Raw genomic sequence first — 22,807 nt, 5'->3', positions numbered from 1 at the left:
GGGGTTCCGGAATCCCAGGAGCGTGAGCTTGCTCCAGCACTTTCCTGATGGGGTTCCGGAATCTCAGCAGCGTGAGCGTGCTCCAGCACTTTCCTGATGAGGTTCTGGAAGGAATCCCAGCAGTGTGAGCTTGCTCCAGCACTTTCCTGACGAGGTTCTGGAATCCCAGGTGCGTGAGCATGCTCCAGCACTTTCCTGATGGGGTTCCGGAATCCCAGCAGCGTGAGCGTGCTCCAGCACTTTCCTGATGGGGTTCTGGAAGGAATCCCAGCAGTGTGAGCTTGCTCCAGCACTTTCCTGACGAGGTTCCGGAATCCCAGCAGCGTGAGCATGCTCCAGCACTTTCCTGATGGGGTTCCGGAATCCCAGCAGCGTGAGCGTGCTCCAGCACTTTCCTGATGGGGTTCTGGAAGGAATCCCAGCAGTGTGAGCTTGCTCCAGCACTTTCCTGTCGGGGTTCCGGATTCCCAGCAGTGTGAGCTTGCTCCAGCACTTTCCTGTCGGGGCACTTTCCTGACGTGGTACTTTCCTTACGGGGTTCCGGAATCCCAGCAGTGTGAGCTTCCCTCCACCAGCCGATTCAGTGGTATAGATTGGAGCAGTGTGAGCTTGCTCCAGCACTTTCTTGTTGGGGTTCCGGATTCCCAGCAGTGTGAGCTTGCTCCAGCACTTTCCTGTCGGGGCACTTTCCTGACGGGGTTACGGAATCCCAGCAGTGTGAGCTTCTCTCCACAAGCCTATTCAGTGGTATAGATTGGAGCAGTGTGAGCTTGCTCCAGCACTTTCTTGTTGGGGTTCCGGAAGCCCAGCAGTGTAAGCATCCTTCAGAAGTAGTCTGGACGTTACCAGTCATCTGCAGGGTGTGCTTCCTCCAGCAGGGTCCGGTCTAGGGCCACAGTAACCAGCAGTGTGATCCGACACCGGAGGTACACTGTCAGTGCAACAGAACTCGAGCACTGCAAGCTTCCTCCTGCTTCGCAGCTTCTCTTCCGGTGGTGAGGCGCTCTCTCATCAGGGAAGGTGTCTGATAGGGGAAGCCTCCTGCACAGGCACGGCCCATGCTATGCCATTAGGACTCTAAAGGGTGAAGGTTCACCAGGAAGCGACCCTATCCCACAGACAGAGCAGTGCTGGAGGAAGAAGAGATCACGAGAGGGGTAATGGCAGCCTAGTGCTATGTTGGCTGATGCGGAGGAGAGGCAGGGTGGCACTTCACGGTCCATAAAGCAATTCTAACCAGAGAAGCGAGGGGCTTTGACTTGACCAGGGGGTGCAGTCTGCAGAGGGGAAGCATTGGGATGAATTGGACAGTGAGTGATGTAGGTATGAGTTCATTTGGGCCTGTCTACCGCTCTGAGATCCAAGCTCCACCTGCCTCTCTTTACTGAGCAAAATCACAGCAACCCTGCACTTGAACAAAAAGACAACCCTACAGCAGCACACTATAAACAAAGATTTGCTGGCCTATACATTATGAAAGGGGTAATTTCCCCTCCGAGTCTAGATTGGCCAGTCCACCTCTGCTCTCTCAACCCCCTGTGATGCTGGATATCTAGCCTGGCTCTGTGATGCCCGAGTAATCCTTTATCTTCATGTTAACGTGCAATATCGCATTAGAGGCCTGCCAATTCCATATGACAGAATTCTTCTTTTGGTCCTGGCTGTATCCCCTGCCACCAGGCATTCAATAAATCTGAGATCTTTCCTGGTCAAATTATGGAGTCAACCAAAGGGAGTGTCTTAGTGATCTGCAACCCACAGCACCATGGCCCTGCAACCCTGTCTTTGGGATAAATTGCTACAGAAACATGTGATTATCCTTACTTGGTGACCACAGCATCATTGTGTGTACACTTTCCTTGGTGTTAGACAGATTTGCAAAAGACAGTTGAACATATTTAGCCCCAGTCCATGTGGAAGCAGAAGGCACAGCACTGCCTTTACTGTGGTCTAGTAAGAGCAGAAACAGTTATATTAAGGGCATGTATTTCATAAAGGGCATTGCATTTACTGAAGAAAAATAAAATCGTATTTTCCGCATAAAGACAATAGTTTATGACCCATGACGTCATTCCAAATAGAGCATTACATTGAGAACAGTCATTGGTTGTGCCCTTTGCTGGGCTGGACGCTCCTTGCTACAGCTCTAAGGCCTCCATGCCTTTTGCACGCAGTTCTGATATGCGCAGGTCTTAAGTGTGCCTTACACTTCCACCTCCTTGCCCCTACCTTATGATGACCTAGATGTCTTGCCTGACTATATACTAATAACAGACGAGGAGACGAAGGGACGGGTTGATCTGAATGATTTTCCTTTAGAAAAGCCTGATGGCATTTTATATGTTGATGGCTCTTGTTTCAAACTACCTGTTGGCTCGTCCAGCACAGCTTATGATATGACATGGCATTTGTAACGCGCCTATACACAAGTGTTTCAAGGCGCGACGAGGCAGGGGGGTGAGAACAAGGGGAGACAGACAACAATCCTACTAGGCCAGGTGTCATTCAGATCGCACAAGTGCAAGGGTAGGGGGACTGGGAAAAGTGCAGGGGAAGGGGAGAGGGGAAAGGGCAGTACATGGTTAGTAGAATACAAGATAAATAATAGGGCCAGCTGGTGGCAAGTGCAAGGTAAGTGCCGGGAGAAGGGGCTGTAGGATACAGAGACAGTCCCGTAGTGCAGGTGGGCAGTGCAGGGAGGAGTGGCTTGGCCAAGGACCGAGATTGGTGAGTGGCCCAGTTGCAGATTCAGTGCAGGTTCAGTGATTTTAGCAGGGGAGAGAGGGAGAGAAAGCGGAGGCAAAGAGGAAGGTTTTGAGGTGCTTCCGGAACCGGAGATGGTTCTCCTCAAGTTTCAGGGAGGCAGGAAGGCTGTTCCAGAGTGAGGCCCCTGCTGCGGAGAGAGATCTACCCCCAGCTTGTTGCTTGGAGAAGCGGCTGACCCTGCGGTAGTTGGAGGTGGATGAGCGAAGGGCTCGAGAAGGAAGATATTTAGGAAGAGAGAGTTGAAGGTATTTTGGCCCAAGGCCCCAGAAGGCCTTGTGGACAATGCAGAGGGTTTTGAACTTAATCCTCGCAGCCACTGGGAGCCAGTGTAGTGATTTCAGTCCTGGAGAGATATGGTCCCCGGGCTTGAGGCCAAGGACAAGTCTCGCAGTCCTGTTCTGGATGAGTTGCAAAGGGCGGAGAGTAGAGGAAGGAAGATTTAGATAGAGGCTGTTACAGTAGTCCAGCTTCGAGAGAACCATGGCTCTGGAGACAGTGAGCTTCTGGGGGAAGTAGAGGAAAGGAAGGATACCTCTGAGGAAGTGTAGCTGGTAGTGTGACTTCTTAGAGACGTCAGATATGTGAGGAGAGAAAGAGAGTGTGGCGTCGAAGATGACCCTGAGGTTTTTTGCCTTGCAGGTAGGAGCAGGAAGAGTTCCAAGGGAGGCCGGCCAGAGAGCTGCAGGGAAGGATGGAGTGGGTGTGCTGATAAGTAGAATCTCAGTCTTACTGGCATTAAGGCAGAGGTCGTTGGTGGCACACCATTCCTGGATAGCAGAAAGACAGTCAGAGATGAGGGAAGGGGAAGAGGAGGCCGAGGGTAACCTGAAAATGAGCTGGGTATCATCCGTATAGCACTGAAAGTTGGGACAGAGAGCGGCAATGCGGTGAGCAAGAAGTGCCAGGTACTGGTTGAACAGCCAGGAGGAGAGGTTAGATCCCTGGGGGACACCACGGGTAGAGAAAAAGATGTCAGAGAGGAAGGGACCCAGTTGGACCTGAGAGGGCCGACTGGAGAGGAAGGAGGTCAGCCACGCCAGAGCCTGACCAGTGATACCCAGGTTATCACGGAGACGGTTGAGCAGGATGGTGTGGTTGACAGTGTCCAAGGCAGAAGAGAGGTTGAGCAAAATGAGAACACAAAGGGTGTTAGAGTCAAGGTTTGAGAGCAGGTCCTCACGGATGTTCAGGAGAGCAGTTTTCGTGCTTCTGGCATCTCTGAGGCCAGACTGATGGTCATGAAGACTACCAACAGATTCAGCATGGAGATTAAGCTGGGAGATGGCCAGTTTCTCCAGGAGCTAGCCCAGGAAGGGAGTGATAGAGATTGGGCGATAGTTAGCTGGGCAGGAGGGGTCGGAAGAGGGTTTCTTAAGAAGGGGGTGCACAAGGGAGTGCTTGAGGGAGGATGGGAAGACTCCAGAGGCGAAGGAGTGATTGCAGAAGTCAGCCAGGGCAGGCGCCAGGGAGTCGATGTGGTCCTTGATCGTTTTGGAGGAACAGGGGTGGACCTGTTTTGACGAGACTTTCATAGATCGGACTTGTCTCGAAACCTCGTCAGCAGAAAAAAGGGGAAAGGCAGAAAAGGAGGGAGGAGGGGTGGCTGCAGAAGGGCCAGAGGGAGAGCAGGGAATAGAGGAGGGGAGGTGATAGGAGGAGAGTGAGGACAGGATGTCCTGAGTTTTTGAAATGAAGTGAGAGGCCAGTGCCATGCAGAGGGCCTGTTAGGGGACAAGAGAGGTGGAGACTGCAGCAGGATTGGCCAGCTCCTTGCAGATTTTAAAGAGTTCGGCCGAATTGTTAGATGCCGCAGAGATGCTGGCTTGGATAAGGGCTCTCTTCTTAGTGAGAACAGAGAGCCGGTATTGCCTTTGGAGCAGGCGGCAGGCCAGTTTGTCAGAGGATGAACATTTCCTCTCTGCCGCCCTGCACTTGCGTTTAAGGGTGACGAGATCCGAGTCGTACCAGGAGTTACATTTGGCTTTGGGCTTCAGGCGGATTCTCATGACAGGGGCAAGGATATCAAGGGTATCAGATATAGCAGAGTGGAGAGTGGAGAGGGCTGTGTCAGGGTGGGAGTCAGGCGAAGAGGGAGGGGGGGCGAGAAGGTGGAAGCGAAAGCCTCAACTGACACGCGCTTCATGGGTCAGATGATGGCGAAGGTGAGTGGCAGTGATGAGGGTGGCTTTGCCTGTGGGGTAGGGAAGGTGAGGTGGGAGGATAGGAGAAAGTGATCACTCCAGGAGAGAGGAGTGGAGAGAGGGACAGAGAGGGGAAGGTCAGAAGAGATCAGAGCATCAAGAGTGTGCCCTGGATAATGGGTCGGCCCAGACGGGAGAATAGAGAGTGAGAGAGAGTCGCAGAGGTCGTGAAAGAGTCCAGAGGGAGGACAGGAGGCATCAAGGTGGATATTGAAGTCTCCAAGAAAGAGCAGTTGAGTGGTTGAGGACAGGAGTGAGGAGGAGAGGTCAGCCCACTCAGAGAGGAAGGAGGACATTTGACCAGGTGGCCGATAGATAGTAGCCACGGTAAGGGAACGGCTAGGAGAGAGAGAGAGTCAGCAGACAAGGCATTCAAAGGAGGAGTAGGTCTGCATAGGGGTGACAGTGGCAGGAATCCACTCAGGGAAGATAAGGGCCACACCCCCCCAGCACGGTTGGGCCTGGGCAAGGAGAGGATCTTGTAACCGTCAGGTAGGAGTGTGTCAAAGCTGGCGACAGAGCTGGCCGTGAACCATGTCTCAGTGAGACCGAGGATGTCAAGGTCCAGTTCCTCAAGAAGGCGACAGATATCAGAGGAATGTTTGACGGCAGAGCGAGAGTTGAGAGTGGCAATGAGGAGAAGGTTGCCATCCTTAAAGGACTTCCGGGGAGGGGTACAGATCAGAGGTACGCCCTGTGGAGGTGAAGAGGAAGGAGCATGAGAGAGGGCAGGGTGAGAGGGTGGAGACAAGGTAGCCGAGGACAGAGAAGAGGGGACAGCAGGAGAGGAAAGGAAGTTGATGAGGCGCGGGAAGCGTCTATCAAAGAGGTGGAGGTTGGCCTGAGGGCCTTGGACCAAGACGGTCCCATTAGCGTAGACATTAATGATGGCCTTAGAGGAGTGGAAGGGGGCCAAGAGGACATCCCAACGGGTGCCACCATTGATGGGAGAAGAGGAGAAGGGAGAGAGCACCGAGACCATATGAAGGGTCCATTGGTCAGGGGAAGGCACGAAAAAGAGGATGCCAATAAGAGTTTCCTTGGAGGAGGCACTAGTATAGGTGTCAGCGATAGGGAGGCCTGGGTTGGAGACCAGGATATCCTTTTTAAACTTTTTCCTACCAGATTTAGTGAGGAGAGCAGGATAGTCAATGGAGAAGCAGTTATAGAGAGCACCATGGAATAAGGAGGGAGTGGGGGGGAAGACTGACGAGAGCAAGCTGACAGGAGTGAAGCGGCAAGCCCTAGTTTACCACAATTACAGAGCAACAGTAACACAGTAAATACGAATTAGGTACCCAGTGTAGAGGCCACCTAAGTTTGAGAGTCCTGTGAGGGGAGAAAAAGCCCTAGTTTACCACAATTACAGAGCAACAGTAACACAGTAAATACGAATTAGGTACCCAGTGTAGAGGCCACCTAAGTTTGAGAGTCCTGCGAGGGGAGAAAAAGCCCTAGTTTACCACAATTAGCGATACACACTGAAGTGTAGAAACCATGTGAGTGAAAAGGAAAGGAAAGGTGTAGATTGTTGGGCTGGGCGAGCAGGTGGAGCTAACCAGAAAGAATGGCGGACCGGCGCCTGGCGTCCCCTGCGGACACCTGCAGACACAGGGAGCCGCAGCCTTAGGAGCTTCCCTTTGCCTAGGGGCCCTTAGCCGAGGGGGCTGCCGGGCAGGGGGGCTGCCCAGGGGGTGGGATTTAAGGCAGGAGGAGAGGAAGGGGAGGGGAGGGGGGGTGTGGGCAGTCAGGGAGGCGGGAAGGGGGCGGGTCGAGGAGGACCAGGAAGTGCAGTGAAGGGAGGGGGCAGGGGGCAGCACAACATGCACGGAGTGCAAAAAAACAACACACAGTGCCTGAATAAACTTACTGAAGGCCCAACGGGGCCTGGAAGGCAGCCTCACAGCAGGCCACACAGGCCTACGGGCGACTGCTCAATCCCGCTCAGGCTCAACAAAGAGAGCTTATGCCATAACTACATTAAAAACAGTTGAGGAAACCTGTGCAATACCTCAGCATTCAGCACAAGTGGCTCAAATTATAGTGCTAACCAGATCATGTAGTCTCAGCTCTGGACTTGCAGTAAACATTTACACTGATAGCCAATATGCATTTGGGGTTGCCCATTTTTTGGGAGGCTCTGGATGGAACGCAGCTTTCTTACCTCTCATGGCACCAACATTCAACATGGCAATCTTATTCACACATTTCTTAATTCACTGGCCTTGCCAAGCCATCTTGCTATTGTAAAATGCAGCGCACATAAGAGAATAACTGAGCACGTGGGCAAAGGTAATGGGCCTCATTACGAGTTTGGAGGTAGCTATGCCGTCATTACCGTCATGGCTACCTCCAAACTCGTGTCTGGGTCCCGAAAAAAGGGAATTACCGGGCCATTCTGACTTTTCAGGCCCGGTAATTCCCATTTTCGGGACCCGGACCCGGTACGTCCCCATTCCCATTGAGCCCCCAGAGTGCTCGATGGGAATGGGGAGGATGCTAACAACGGACCAGTTAATGACGGGTCAGTTGTTAGCATCCTGGTCTGCTTGCGGGTGCTGGTATGCACGTCTGGCCAGACCAGAGGTGCATACCGCCACCCGCAAGCAAACCCGTAATGTGGTGGCCCAGTATGAACGGTGCCGGTACCTTACCGGCACCATTTATACCGCGGCCGCTAGGGTCTTAATGAGGCCCAATTCCTTTGTGGATGCAATTGCAAATACAACTGCCCAAGCCCCTTACTCTCTCACCTATGTTTCCTGCCCAGGCACAACAGACCATCCCCCTTTTGAGAATACATTTGACATGATTGTCAGTATTCAAGCAGGTGCTACCTGTCAGGAATTGAAACAATGGGAGATTGATGCAGTTTTTGAGGGTGGGTGTTGGGTGGACAGGGAAAATAAGGGGAGATGGATGTTGCCCAACAAATACGGACCCATGATGATATCAGTCGCCCATGGAGAGGCTCACAAAGGGGCAGTATGATTAAATTATTAACGACACTTTGGAGCAATCCAAATATTCGCAAAGCAGCAATAGCGTTCTGTAAATATTGCATTATATGCGCCACACATAATGTTGGGAAAGCAGGAGAAGCGCCAAGGGGTTATTTTGGTGCCCCAGATTTCTACTTTGAAATCCTACAAATGGACTTCATAGAGTTCACTGTGAGCTTGAGGTTGATCAGTGGGGCAAGAATGTTTTTTTAGCACACTACCTGCTCATGAGGAATGATGTGAATCATTACCCATTTAGGGATCAGTTATCCATCATTCTTACTAGTAGTGACATGAAGTAGTGACATTAGACTATCCACATATTATGTAGCCATTTGCATTTGCTACAGAATGAGGCCTTTTATATTTGAAGTGCCATGTAGAGACACATGGTATATTTGTAGAGACATGTAGAGATATGTTATGTATTATGTATGCATTTAGTCTGCATTATAGATAGTGCTTAGAACGAGTGAATGCGTTAGGCACTACATTTGAGAATAGAAGGCATGAGGCCTATGGCATTTTGAAGCCATTCCGTTGAGACAGAAGAGAAGCGCCACAGACTGCGAAAGATGTTATGAGTTACAGTGTACCAAGAATGTGTAAACAGTTTCTTAGCAGACAGAGATAAGAGGTTGCCTTTGCCTTAGTAGAGAGCGGACAAGGGCATGGTATTATCAGCCTGGCTGGTGTTCGCAAGCAGAGATGGTGGGGGCCATGCAGGAAGTGCTTTGACAGACAGAGACATGCAGAATAGAGGGATTTGAATGGATTTGAATGGAGAAATATGAGGAGATGGTAGGATGGTGTACGCAGACAGAAGAAGGCCATGGTATAGATATGATGTAGAAATGTCACGATCACAGAACACGCAGTAATTGAGAAGTACAAGACATCCCTCATTGTCAGAAGTACAAGTATGTTTTGGTAATTGTCTATATGTTCAGTAAATGGGTAAAGGAATTTCCCTTGAGCGATAACACTGCACTGAGTACAGCCAAAACCCTTGCGAAAGAATATTTTCCAAGATGTGGTCTGCGCCGCTCAATATGAAGCGATAATGTGGTTCATTTTGTCAATAAAACAATGGGCCTGGTATGTCAGGCATTCGGCATAAGGCAACGTGTCATGCAATTTATCACGCACAGGTGGCAGGTTTAGTGAAACTTTGTAATGCCACACTAAAAAACAAACTATCTAAAGTTTGTGCAAGTAGCAATTTAAGCTGTGTGGATTACTTACATTTAGCTTTATTCTCTATGAGAATTGTTGCACATTCCGGAGTGTGTTTGACCCCCTATGACTTTGTTATGGGCCACACAGCCAATGCGTGGGGCATACCTCACCCAACAAAAACTGTCTGATGTGCCTTATACTATGCTGATTGACTATTGTAAGGAGTTTACCAAAGCACTGTCCATTATTCATGAACAGGTCAAAGACTGTCTACCGCAGCCCTTGAAGGGGCCGGGACACAATTGTGCCTGGAGACTGGGTGCTGACTAAGAACTTTCAACGTACCTCTGGTCTGCAACCCAGGTGGAAAGGGCCGGTGCAACACAAACAGCAGTCGAATGTGACGGCCACAGACACTGGATTCATGCCAGCCATGTGAAGAAAGCACCTCTAACCCTCCTGCCACACGAACAGCGTAAAGACGGCTGTGCTGCTACACCACTTGTCTTTTCTTCTGAAGAAACATCTCCTGGGAAAAAGGGATGTGGATTGTTTTCTCCAACAGAGGGGCCATGTTATGATCTGAGACCAAGAAAACCTTGTACAAATGGATTATTTAGAAACACTCTCTGGATAAAGCTGCTACCATGGTGGTCAAGACCCTCATCTTTAAAGGACTACCTTGGGGTGAGGCATTTTGGATACGCCAGAAATATATATTTGCCGCTGCTATGCATATACTGGCCATGCCGCTCCATTGTTTGCCTCATGACAACAAACAATTGCCCTACAAAAACGATATATTACGTACTGACAGAAAAAGGTATAATTCGAGATTGTGCTTTCTGTCTTTATGTTTTTGGATCCTGCTTCTACTACTTGGCGCTTTTGTATTATGTGATTTGTACTGGCCCCTTTTGATAAACTCTACACCTGTTCCCTCTCCTAATGTTATGATGGCAACTTTGCCTCCTGATCAGCATTATCATTGTGAATTAACAAGCAGAAATGTGTTAGTTACCCTTATGCACAATACACGCAAGATGGTTCAACGCAGCAATTGCTATGTATGCTTACAGTTTCCTGCTTTTGTAGACAAAGCGCTCTCACTGCAACAGTTGCCCCTCCCATTCTTTGCTTCATGTTATGCTTTACACATGGCTATATTATGTATAGAAAGTATAACTACATTTAAAGGAATAGCCCAGGGAATAGCTAAAATCCACTATGCCTCCCATTCCTCCTCCTTCTTGTATGGTGAATTATAACAGCAGGTGCTGCGCAAAGGAGCCTGTAAATTTGTTATTCTCCCAAATGCTACTTTCCCTTTGTCAGATGTGTTTACTCCTTTTTCCTCCCAGGCTGCCCTAGTGACTGCAGCAGCCCCGGTTCTACCTACTACACAGCTATTGGATAATAACCCTCATTCATTTTCCATCCCTTCCCTGCATCTCCGGTCCTCCAACATAACGGCAGCCGTTTGTATTACGAACAATGATTATAAATACCTATAGCGACAACTGCAGTATGACACTTACCATTCCTAGAGAGGACACTGATGCTCCCTTTTATGTCGCGATTCGGCGTATTTGATTTGTGGGCTTAACGTTTACACGTGGCTACATCCACATTGGAGTGGTCACTGCCATTTAGGATTCGTATTTCCAGCCGTATCTATTAGGCCCCCTGTTGTTGACAACCCTACCAACCATCACAGAACTGTTATTCAGGACGATACTGGTGCACAGGTATTTAGCAATCTCATTAAAGCAATCATCACCTGGTCTGGCTGTGCCATAAACTCTAGGGATATCTGTCACCTGGCTAGATTGTTAGAAGCAAATATTAATGACACCACTAAAATATTGAGTAGTATCACTGTAGAATTACAGGCAGAACACCCTGTAGCTTTGCAAAATAGTTTGGTTTTAGATATGATACTTGCACAAAAGGGAGGTGTATGCAAAATCCTAGGAGTAAATTGCTGTCTCTATGTTCCCGACACCTCCACTTCTGTTTGCGAAGCAATAAAGAAGCTACATTGTATTGCTGAACAGGCCCACATGCCCACTGGCACATGGGACCTTACTAGCTCCTTTTGGTGCACCATTAGCTCTTTTTGCTGGAAATTGGTGCTTTCTTAATGATAGTTCTCTTATTTTTCTTAGGGGCCTGTTTTCTTCTACATAGTCTACCTGTTTGCTGCCAGGCACTTTCCCCGTTGCTCATACCTCCCGTTTCATCATTATCGGTTAATAATGCATTGAAAATGCAAGATGTAGCAATACAAGAAATAATGGCTATTGACATTAGTACTGAGTCTCTTTCCCTTTCCAACCTGTGTATCAGAACTCGTGCTTATAAGATACCACGTATAGTAGAACTGATGCATAAAGTGCAGTTTGTGGAAATATACATGTCTTTTTCTCTGTTATAATGTGACACAACAGTTTTGCTTTGGTCCTCAAACAGCAACTCAAACGACTTGTGTGTGTGCTTGTTTTAAGTGGCAGGCACTGCTCTCAAGCTAGGAAATAGCTGCAGTCAAAATAGCACGCACAAATACCAGCATGTGATGACCCTTCCCCCTGAGCTCAAGCCAAGGATAGGAAAGAATGCATAGTCAGCCTCCCCTTGCATGTCTATTTGTATTTAACTATTTGTACTCACCAAGCTTTCTGTTCACTCTGTCAGTGAGTTGCCTTTCAAGGACCCTGTGTTATTTACATGTCATGCTAATGCAGCTAAAAAGATGTATACAAGGACCAAAATATTCTGTGAAGACAGATAGTCTTAGCGAAACATGTGTGATCGCCTCTCTCCGCTCAAGTGCTTTGTTGATGCTAAATAAATATATCTATCTGACTGCTATTCTGTGAAAGTGTCTCATTCTTGGTTTATATTCAGGCGGGAATGACCTTTTAGGAGGGCTTACCGTAGTGTTCCAATTTGTACCTTTTGACAGATTTCCAAGGCAAAGATCTCGGCAAATGACTTAAATCACTGTTATATTTGAACACATATACAGTCCATACTGCCACTGAATGGCTTCTCCACATATTAAGGTATAATTTCTGCCTAATCCCGTGAACTGATTTTAACTCCTATTATCATAATGCTTAGACATAGGATGGATCTGGCAAGAGGTGCTGCACTTTAAGATCAGGTGCTACGATTCACCAACTCCAGAGAACTCATTTGGACCTATATTAGGAGTTGGCATGAAGTGCAACATTGAAAGGTTCTATTATTATCATCATCAACAGGCGAAGAGGCTGCCTTGCACAGATATGAGCCATTCACCTGCCGATTGCCCACTGGTTTGAGTAATAAGACTACGTATAAAAGAGCCTAGAAACAATCCACTTTGCAGAAGGCATTATAAAAGTAGTCAATGTTGTAGTGTAAGTTAATACTGACCTGAAGCCTGGATATTTCATGTTCAGAAGCTCAGATGTAACAAAGTACATTTTAAAGATACCAAAGAAAATCTTTCAACCGTGACAACAGTTACACACTGTACCTTGCGATGGCGACTGATGGCCAAAGTACGAGAGGACATCTGCAGGATCAAGAGACATCCAAAAGCTCTGAAAAAAAGAGAATACATTACTATAGATCACTTCTGGAAGACACAGAAGGTAAAGTGGTTTCCTATAGCGCAACTCCTGCCTTTTTGAGTGACCTCTTGGCACATGGTAGTGAAAGAGAAGGAGGAGGCTGGATTAGTGAGAGGCGAGTGAGCAACAGGTGTGAAGCCTGATGTTCTGGTGGGTGCGGGCCAGTTGTACCGTATTCTTGTGAGCAGGTTTGTTTCTAGGTGCTTTCTACTGATGGCGCCTGGGAGTGGGAAACCCAAGTTTGATTAGTTACCTTTGATGGTCCACTGCAAGAGTATGGGGGTTTATAGGGTGTAACTGTGGTAGGGGTAATGGTGTACAAGTTCCACAGCGAATGGGTAGGAGCACTAGCAGGCATTAGGCGGCAGTGTGCAATGGGATTGCTGTATGTGTTGTTAGTTGGGAAGAGATTGCAAAGGAGAGTGGGTTAGTGGTGGGGAGAATACCGCTCCATAAATTGCAAAAATAGTGGTTGGCTCCCCAGGTGTTCCACCAAAGAGCATCGATACATCAGGAAGCCCCCCAATCATATAAGCTGCGCCTGATGCCAGATACCGACCAGATAAAGGACTCACTGTCCAAAACGCACTGGTGCTTTTCTCTACCTCGCAAGCACTATTGACGAAGAAGACACATTAATAAAGATTATGTATGCTGACATGAAGATTGAGGACACTTTTCTTTACCTTGTCTAATTCGCGTTTGTATTAACTACTGGGGTGAAACCAGCACTGGTGGAGGTTGCCCCAGTTTAGAATAACTGATGGGAAGGCTCTACTGACACACTCACAGTTTGCTCGGGACATAGCAATCTAGTGGGGATGACTCTGATGAGGAATGGGGACAGGCACAATAACTGATAGAAGCATTGGTATTGGCACATTAGCCGATGGCACAGTAGCTGATGGATGAGGGCGACTGCTAACACGCTGTGGTAATGAATTGTATGGCATTGTCATAACATCATGTACCACTTTTTTAACAACCAATGCTCTCAAAAATGTTTGTGCACACACGTTCTGAAATATAAATCTACATTGAATCCATGCATCCATATAGAGTTTTCCGTATGTGCACACATTTTGAACAGGAACAACATTGCATGGTGAATTAAAACTTGTCGTACATGGCACAAATAAGCTTACATAATTTTTCCACAAACTCGAAAGAGGAGAAGCCTGCCTACATCAGAGGAAACTTGTACAAACAGTATCCCGTCTGACTCGGCGTGTATCCTGTGCAGATTATGGCATCCTGCTTAAAGATTTAGCAAAGTAAGCCGAGCAGGTTCAATATTTGATAATGGCTTCACAAAACATGAGCAAACTCAAGTTTTGGAAAGTCAACCTTGTAATGTCCAATGTGGGTTTAAGGGTACAAAATAAGCCCAACCGACTACAGAAGAGCCTGCAATGTTACCTCCATTTTTGAAGACACACTGACAAAACCTATAGGCTGTGTGCAACAGTGCAGGGGGCAAAGGCCTATTCCAAACTGACCAAGTTACAACAGCAGTGGGAATGGAGATGGAAGCAGAAAGAACAAGAAAGAGGCCAGTTACAGAACCTTAGTGAGTAAATGCTGATTTTTACTGTCACTGCGTAGAGAGAAGGCGTGCAAATGCGTAAACAGGGTTTTTCAAATGGCAATTGTGTTTTGAAAATGGCACTACCATTTGCAATATTCGTATTGCTGAATCTTATAGTGTATATCTTAACCGTGTTCCTTATAAAATAATAACCTATCTATATGCTCATCGGGTCACAATCATACATTAATTAAGATTTTAAAAGTCTTCCTGTGTACTCAATTGTAAAACCAATCAACTGGTATCTGAGACAGGTACTCCACACTCACAATTTACATTCCTGCTATACAAGGCAAGTTTTCTTAGGAGCCGAAACGCAAGAAGAATGAAATGTGCATAATGATTCCTAGACAGCCACCAAGCTAGCCTCCTTGGGATCATAGGACAGTTCTTTTAGGGACCATTCATGTGAACTACAGGATGGAGAGAACAGGCATGTGAAGCCAAAGACTGAACTCATGTCACTGATATAGACATAACTATTTACAATGCATCTATCTACTGCCCGTGATTACTGGCTCAATAACCCTGACGAGGAAGGGTTAGTATCAGAATGACTGATAAGGGCACGATTAGTACCATAATAAGTCATGGGAATGATTAGCGGAACACCAACTGTCTAATGTATATGAACACACATTCTTGCACTGGATCATCAATTGAGGAGTGGTTACTATGAGAATAGCTGCAAGAGGCATGATTTTTGACGCAATAACAGTCTGATGGGAATGTAATTCCTGGCAAATAACAGTTCTTGTTCCATTAATCATGATTCCATCACACTGTGAGCTTGAGGTTGATCAGTGGGGCAAGAATGTTTTTTTAGCACACTACCTGCTCATGAGGAATGATGTGAATCATTACCCATTTAGGGATCAGTTATCCATCATTCTTACTAGTAGTGACATGAAGTAGTGACATTAGATTATCCACATATTATGTAGCCATTTGCATTTGCTACAGAATGAGGCCTTTTATATTTGAAGTGCCATGTAGAGACACATGTTATATTTGTAGAGACATGTAGAGATATGTTATGCATTATGTATGCATTTAGAGACACGCATGAGTATGCATTGAGTCTGCATTATAGATAGTGCTTAGAACGAGTGAATGCGTTAGGCACTACATTCGAGAATAGAAGGCATGAGGCCTATGGCATTTTGAAGCCATTCCGTTGAGACAGAAGAGAAGCGCGACAGACTGCGAAAGATGTTATGAGTTACAGTGTACCAAGAATGTGTAAACAGTTTCTTAGCAGACAGAGATAAGAGGTTGCCTTTGCCTTAGTAGAGAGCGGACAAGGGCATGGTATTATCAGCCTGGCTGGTGTTCGCAGGCAGAGATGGTGGGGGCCATGCAGGAAGTGTTTTGACAGACAGAGACATGCAGAATAGAGGGATTTGAATGGATTTGAATGGAGAAATATGAGGAGATGGTAGGATGGTGTACGCAGACAGAAGAAGGCCATGGTATAGATATGATGTAGAAATGTCACGATCACAGAACACGCAGTAATTGAGAAGTACAAGACATGCATCACAGACTTTTAGGCACTGCTCAGATTTAGAAATGCTGACAGATAGACAGAGTGGCATTTTAGCTTAGAGAGACATGTAACTATGGATACATCATTGAATAGTATAATGAGAGGTGAGGCTTTGGGAGTTTGGTAGTTCTAGATGGAGATGGAGATGGTCACGCTGAGAGATGGAGAGATTGAGAGGAGAGATGACTTTGAGAGTCGTTTGGGAGTGATTGGATGTACTTTGGGAAGTGGTTTGGATGCAGCAGAATCAGATGGCTTTGGCTGATATGCAGAAGGGGAAGCATTCTGATGAGAGCTGATGAGATAGATCTGGCAGAGAGAGACCACGGAGAGGCCTGTCCCTGACTGACTGGCTGTTTGCAGAGTTAGCTGGAGAGGAGAGACAGAGCAAGAGGGGAGTATTGAGAATAAGACATGTGCATGGGGAGTTAGGACAGAAACTCACACAGAGCTTTGGCTGACATGATAGATGGGGTAATCAGACAGGGATTGTCTTAGAGAGAGAGTGTGAAGTGTGGTGTGGATTTGAGAGAAATGGTGTGGATTGGAGTTGCTATTTGATTGAGTGCATTAGAAGCCTGTAATTCGAGTTTTGCATTATAGTAGTGTTTGCATCATGCATTGCTGTGTACGAATAAAAGTGTTTCTATTGTTGAATCGATTCATGTGTTTTTTTTGTGTCTTATGTTAGTGTGTCCATAGTATAGTAACTTAGGAGTAACACAGTGCACAATTGCCCTGAGATACAAGAGCAGGGGGGGCATAGTGATCCACACCCGCCGAGGTAGATTTGTTTAGGAATGACATGCCGTCTTTTGACTTGTACTTTTGCACTCCGCCGTACAAAGTGAGCAAATTCTGCCTAGCATGTTCACATGGCAGGCATTGCTTACTTTTAATTGGAAATTGTGAGCACTGCTTTCCATGCTTGCATAGCAAGCAGTGCTCACAATTACTTTTAAACCCTGCCCGACATGCTTGCATGTCGGGCAGGGTTTAATTTCACTTGTGAACACTGCTTACCATGCGTTTCATTGTAACTGTACACACACGCTGCTTGCCAGACACCATGTACAATGGACCCTATGGGGACCTCCAGCATTTGTGGTGCCATGAAAATCCATGCCGGCGCAAATCCTGGAGCATCTGTATGCAGAGAGGAAGGAAGGAAGGCGGCAGACACGCAGGTTGTGTTACGCCCCTCCTCTGTACTATACAAATATTTGAAAATGAGCCGTGGTTTGAATGGAAGGCGTTAAAGCCTTGCTCAAGGCTTTTACGCCTTCCACACGTTACGGCTCAATGGAACATGAGCTCCTAAGAAGCCACAAGACTGTTCATCCATTTTTATTTTAATATTAAAAGAAATTGCAAGTACAGCTAGAGTGTTGCAGCTTCATAATAATGTTAACTACTATTTGTTATCCCAAAAATGATGGCACACATTTTTTCTATCTATGAAGCATAAAAACTGCACAGGCCAGAACGAGATTCGACTCTAAGGCCTTGATTCAAGGAGTTATTTGCGTGGTAAATGGCTTTGTGTGCCAAACCGTGCGCAAAAGTTTGTCGATTCATGGTATCGAATTCGCTGGACTTTTTCCTATTGGACTTTGCACAGGCTCGGCCCATCTTTGCAAGTGGTCAAGTGCCTTGCGCGGACACCTTGCAGACCGTGGGCGTGGCCTGGGCATAGGCCGCAGTAGGGGGCGGAACACAGAAAATGGGGAAGAACAAGGGAAAATGTGGGAGTTACGAGGGACGGGCCGCTGGCAATCCATCGCACTGCCACAAATGTGCATATTTAAGCGTATTCATGGATCTGTCCGCGCAAACTCTCAACAAGGAAACGGCCCGCAGAGCACTCAATCTATCCACCACCCGAAGGCAGGTGTACAGACACTTGCGCATAGAAATCACTGCACAGAGGTAAAAATCGGATGTTGGATTTAGGGGTGCGTGCACGCTATTGGGCTTCCAATTGGACTTGGGGATGTGCATAAGCAGTGTAGCGGGGTGCAGGCACCATTTACGAGGGTTCGCACGCATGTGTACCGGGATATGATGACTTTTACGATGAGTGCTATGCATGTTGAAGGGATGCTGAGAATAGTTACGGGGGGGCCGCACACCACCGCTGGGGTGCTACCTTGGTTGTGGGGGTTTGCAGGCAGTGTTTCTGGAGTGCATTGCATCGCACGTGAGGAATGTGCAACAGTTTGTTTCCATGGCTGAAAAGGCTCTGCACGTGGGTGTGTCATTAGCATTCCAAGCGCAACTTGCGCATGGGGTTAGTTTGTGTGTACAATTCCATGAATATGCATAGCGCGCAGATTTTCTTATGCACGACGGGCCGCACAGAGTCGTCCTCGGGACACGCAGACTTTGCGGGCCTATGGTCCCTTTTCCATGAATCGAGCCGTATGTCTAAGGGTTACAAACAGGAGTCAGGAGCAAGTGGTGAACCTACTGAGCTACATTTTCCTAGCAAGAGTAAGGGGGAGGTGCAATTTCAACCATCCGCCCAGTGGAAGAGAATGGCCAGAAATCGAGGTGCAGAAACAGTATTTCAGCATGGTTGGCAGGCAGGCATCTGTGGCCAAGCCTCATACATTCAGACACGTGCAACACGTGTATACATGTGTTCCTCTCTGTTTGCTTTTGCTTAATTTGAGGTCCAACAGGGTTACAGATGGAAATGTGTACTCCCGCCACCCATATCCGCTCCTTTTCACAAATATGAGAACATCTGCGCTCGCTTGCGATATCTCTTTCACCTGTAAAAAGATGGCAGATTATATAAGAAAACATATAGCGCCTTGATGCTCTTGGGCTTAGAGCGCTTTATAAAAGTAAAAAATGAATAAATAAAAATGCTGTCTGTAATGCACGCGCTATTTACGTGTAAATCAAGTGTCTTATCCAGATGTCGAGAGATGGCAATTAGCAAATAGGCCCAAACTGCCTCTGCCTCTGCGACTAGCGTTCTCTCCGCCGGGGTCCCCTTATTATCAGCATAGCGAAGGCTTAGGAATCTGGGTACAGACCCACCATGAGAAAAAAATGGGTGTCATTTTACGAAAATTGGCAATTGCATGCCGGGGGCCGCCAACATTAGCGCTTACATGCTGTGGGGTCCTAAGCATGCAATTGCTAACATTTACAAAGCAGAATATAGAAGTGGAGAGTAAAACCAGGCAAAATCGCCCTTACTCCTTAGATTTACGTAATCTTTTGTAAAAAAAAGAAAAACACTGTAAATGTATCCTGCAAATGAAGCTTTGCAGATGTTGTTTGCTTATGGATTCATTTGGAATCCGCCTGCTTTTAGCAAGTGCTAAATGGAAGGAGACTCCATAGCAAACCATTTATTTTGCTTCTGCATGAAAATCTCGTACAGGTATAAAATGAGATGTACTCAAGAAAAAAGAGGACAACCACCAGAGATGTTAACTCCGCTTAGTGCCCCTTCATCGACATTGTAAGCAATAAGCAATTGAAAATAGGCTGAAGCAGTAAATGAAGGGGTTAAAGGCATTACGGCCTCCATGTTGTCTGCCACGTAGCATTATAATCTGAGTGAATTCATTGAGGCTCATGTTTGATACGACATGGAGTAAAATGAAAGCGTAAAATGTATGCATAAACATGTCACGCATGATAGCTATTCCAAGCCATATCTTCATTCATTTGTATGGTAGAGATGGGGCACGGCTCATAATCCTACGATTCCGCATCCCCCTTCTTCTCCGCCAGAGCAATACTCCATCATTTACACTAGTGTTGTCATGCTGGTGTAATGCTGTGGATTACTAGGGAATCTGCATGTGTTTTACTCCAGCAAAAAAAGTAGGAGGATGCCATTGGAATCCATTGTAAACGCTACTTGCCATACGTACATGGCGGGTGGCATTTGCTCATTTTTCATGGTGGAGTGCAAAAGGGAGGCATACAGGGGAGTACTTCTCCATGTAACATCTCTCTTCTTTATTACTACGTGCAAATGATTAACATAACGCGGAAGGGATACGTTTGCACCTAAGAGTAACCGTAACAGGTCTCCTCTGCGTAATTTACGGGGAACTCGAACATGAGCCCCGTTGGGTTGACAGGCCACCTCCAAATCCCCCATGAGTGTAGCAAAAACTTCAAATGCTCATGTAGGGTTTCGGCTGCTCTTCTGACTGCCAACCCACTCGCGATATTGTAAACACCACCCCATTCATTACCTGGACATCACCACCAAATCAATGGCAACGTAGTGGCGGTGGGAGCACATAAGAATACAAAAGCTCAAAAAAATCATGTCAGAATCTAACCTCATTATAGGTTACTGGCGCCTTTCCGGACCTGCAAACTACAAGTTTGGTGGTGGGGTTGCCTGATTTATCTGCAGCTCAGAGCTGCTGGTAATTCTGGCACCCCACCACCAAAAAATAAAAAAACACTGGTATTACTGGCACCAGTAATATTGGCAATTTCCCCCATGGGGTTCTATGGGACTCCATGGAATAAGAATGCTGTTCTATGTCCATTCATCCCCGGATTTATAAAGATTTTTCCTGAAATATCCCCGCAGAAAAAACTAATCGAATTTCTTTTTTTTTCTTTTGGAGAGGTTACCCTCCCAAACCTACCATTCCCTTTTATTTATTCTCTATCCTCCCACTAAACCTAACCCTTATATGCCCTCACCCCCCATTTTTTCTATGAGTTTTTTTCGGCCGAAGTTTTTCGGCAAAACACTGGAAAAAAACGGGCAATGAATGAACGTTGTACCAGTGAATACCCGCCCTCACTGGCACTTGTAATCTGCTGGTGCTACCAGCAGAGCAAGTGCCGGAAATGTTAATACGGTTTGGTGGTATCCCGATTGATTTCAACTCTATCATGTCCCCATGCCTGTAGGCATGATAGAGTTGAAATCAATCGGAGCACAGCTGTTCATTAATCAGGCACAGTACAAGACTTCGATAGATTTGAAGCAGTTGTGAGAAGAGAGTGATTACACAAAAGAAAGGGCACATGTGATTACTGAAGCACCAATATTTAGGGATGCCAACAACCAGAAGTAGTTGCATTGAGGACGAACTAGTGTCGAAACACGTGTCGGCTGTGATCGAAAGCCCAATTAAATACTATGGACTTTAGCATTTTTCCAACCAACACAGAAGTGTACTTACTTTAGAGTGGTGAAGCGCAGGCCGCCAGCACTAGTACTTTCTTGGGTCTGATTAGCAGGCCTCTATTCAGAAAAAGAATAACCTCCATCATTTTATTTCTAAAAATTAAAAAACGTTCAGTCTATCCTGCCTAGGTGGCATTCTGTCACATATATCAACTCATGACCATGCATGGACTCAAGGAGGGAATTTTTTGAGTATTTGCGATTTGACAAAGAGGATCATCTACAATGATTAAGGAGGATTTGGTTGTCACCGCACAAGACCCCCACAGCTGGTGGTATACAGAATATTGTTTAGTTTGGAGAAGTAGTTGGGTAATCAGACGCTGGAAGAAGTCAAACTCCATCTCATCATTGAGAGGTTTCTGAATTTCCTTCCAAACAACTTACAGCATTCCATCCAGCAGTTACATCAGCCCTCGCTGGAAACAGCCATCCAGACCGCAAATGGCTTCCAGAGAGCCCAACAATGGAGTCCAGTCCTGACCGAGGAATCACGACAGAAATGTTGCTCACGCCACCAAAGCAAACACCATTGAGGAATGCAGGATCTCTATGGATGATCTCCGATGGACCATTTAAGGGAAGGTCCCATCCTAGCTCACTGCTTCGAGGACTTCATAAACCTAACTTTAGTAAAACTAGCCCATTTCCGGTTGAAAGACCACACACCTGTGGGATGTTGGGGCACGTGGCAACAACTTGCTCCACCGTGATGACCAGTGAACCCATGGACACCAGTTATTGTGTCGCAGGGTATCTCAGACCAGAACAGAACCAATGGTGGTTAAACTCAGAGGGTTTTGATCCACAAGAGGGGATGGAATGAGGGAAAAATATACTCAGGGACGGATGAAACAGAGCGACTATTTTCCATCAAAGTAAGTGAGACAGAGACTGCACTGCTGGATTCTGCCACCATTTGGAAGTCCATTTAGCCTTGGTGTGTTAACACCAAGTACTACCAATCCAGTTGGTTTCTGTGCTCTGTGTGCATGAGACAGGGACACCTATCTCAAGGCCAACCCATTTTTCTGTGGACGACCAGCCACTTCAGGCCGAGGTAGCAGTCCTGAAGTCTTGGGGATCATCAACCTTGTCATAGTGGTTCTTCGACCAGAGCAGTCAACTGTGACAGTGTCTCCACTTTCACGACCAGTGACAGAGAAAAAACATATGTATCCAACTGCTGATGTTCTCTCCACATATTTTTGGCTGTTGTGGGACAGTAACTCAGTAAAGCTATATCTGAGGTGGTGTGAAGAATCCTACAGTTTCCTCACTCATTTCTTGCCTAAAGTCTCCTCCCAGGTGACCAAGGAAAGGCAGACGCTTTCTGATCCTGACCTTGGGGGTGGTGTTCTGCAGGAGGATCACCTGGGAGTAGAGAAGGCCTGGGATGAGGCATAGTATTTGTCCTCCTCTAGGGAGGATAACACCACAATGCCAAAATATGTAATAGCTTTTTGCAATAATCATCTTGTTATTCCCCAAGGTCCGCCAGCAAATATGAGTGAAAACAATTATAAAACTCCTTATAAAAAATCTTCAAACTAAAAGCTAGAGACCCTTTCTGTCGCCCAAAGGTACAGTGAATGAAAGTCTATGACTAATAACAGCTTAAAAGAATTGCCTGGCCCTTGTCAATCAGGTTTGGTTACCAATCCCTATTAAATGCCTTTAAAGAATATTGGGAGGAACAAAGGTGTGTTTAAAA

General features: G+C 46.7%; 1 protein-coding gene across 2 annotated transcripts in view; it reads right to left on the bottom strand.

Moving 5' to 3' along the window:
• The window catches only part of ADAMTS13 (ADAM metallopeptidase with thrombospondin type 1 motif 13), a 447,185-nt gene that overhangs the window by 387,049 nt on the left and 37,329 nt on the right, over positions 1–22,807 (bottom strand). For both annotated transcript variants that reach the window (XM_069609349.1, XM_069609350.1), the window contains exon 2: positions 12,672–12,738. In XM_069609349.1, coding sequence (XP_069465450.1) covers positions 12,672–12,738 — 67 coding nt within the window. The remainder of the gene's footprint in view (positions 1–12,671; positions 12,739–22,807) is intronic.

Source organism: Ambystoma mexicanum, chromosome 8, assembly GCF_040938575.1.
Source record: "Ambystoma mexicanum isolate Mex_15411 chromosome 8, UKY_AmexF1_1, whole genome shotgun sequence".
NCBI classification, from domain to species: domain Eukaryota; kingdom Metazoa; phylum Chordata; class Amphibia; order Caudata; family Ambystomatidae; genus Ambystoma; species Ambystoma mexicanum.
The sequence above is the reverse complement of the archived record's forward strand: the minus strand, read 5'-3'. Positions and strand labels throughout refer to the sequence as shown.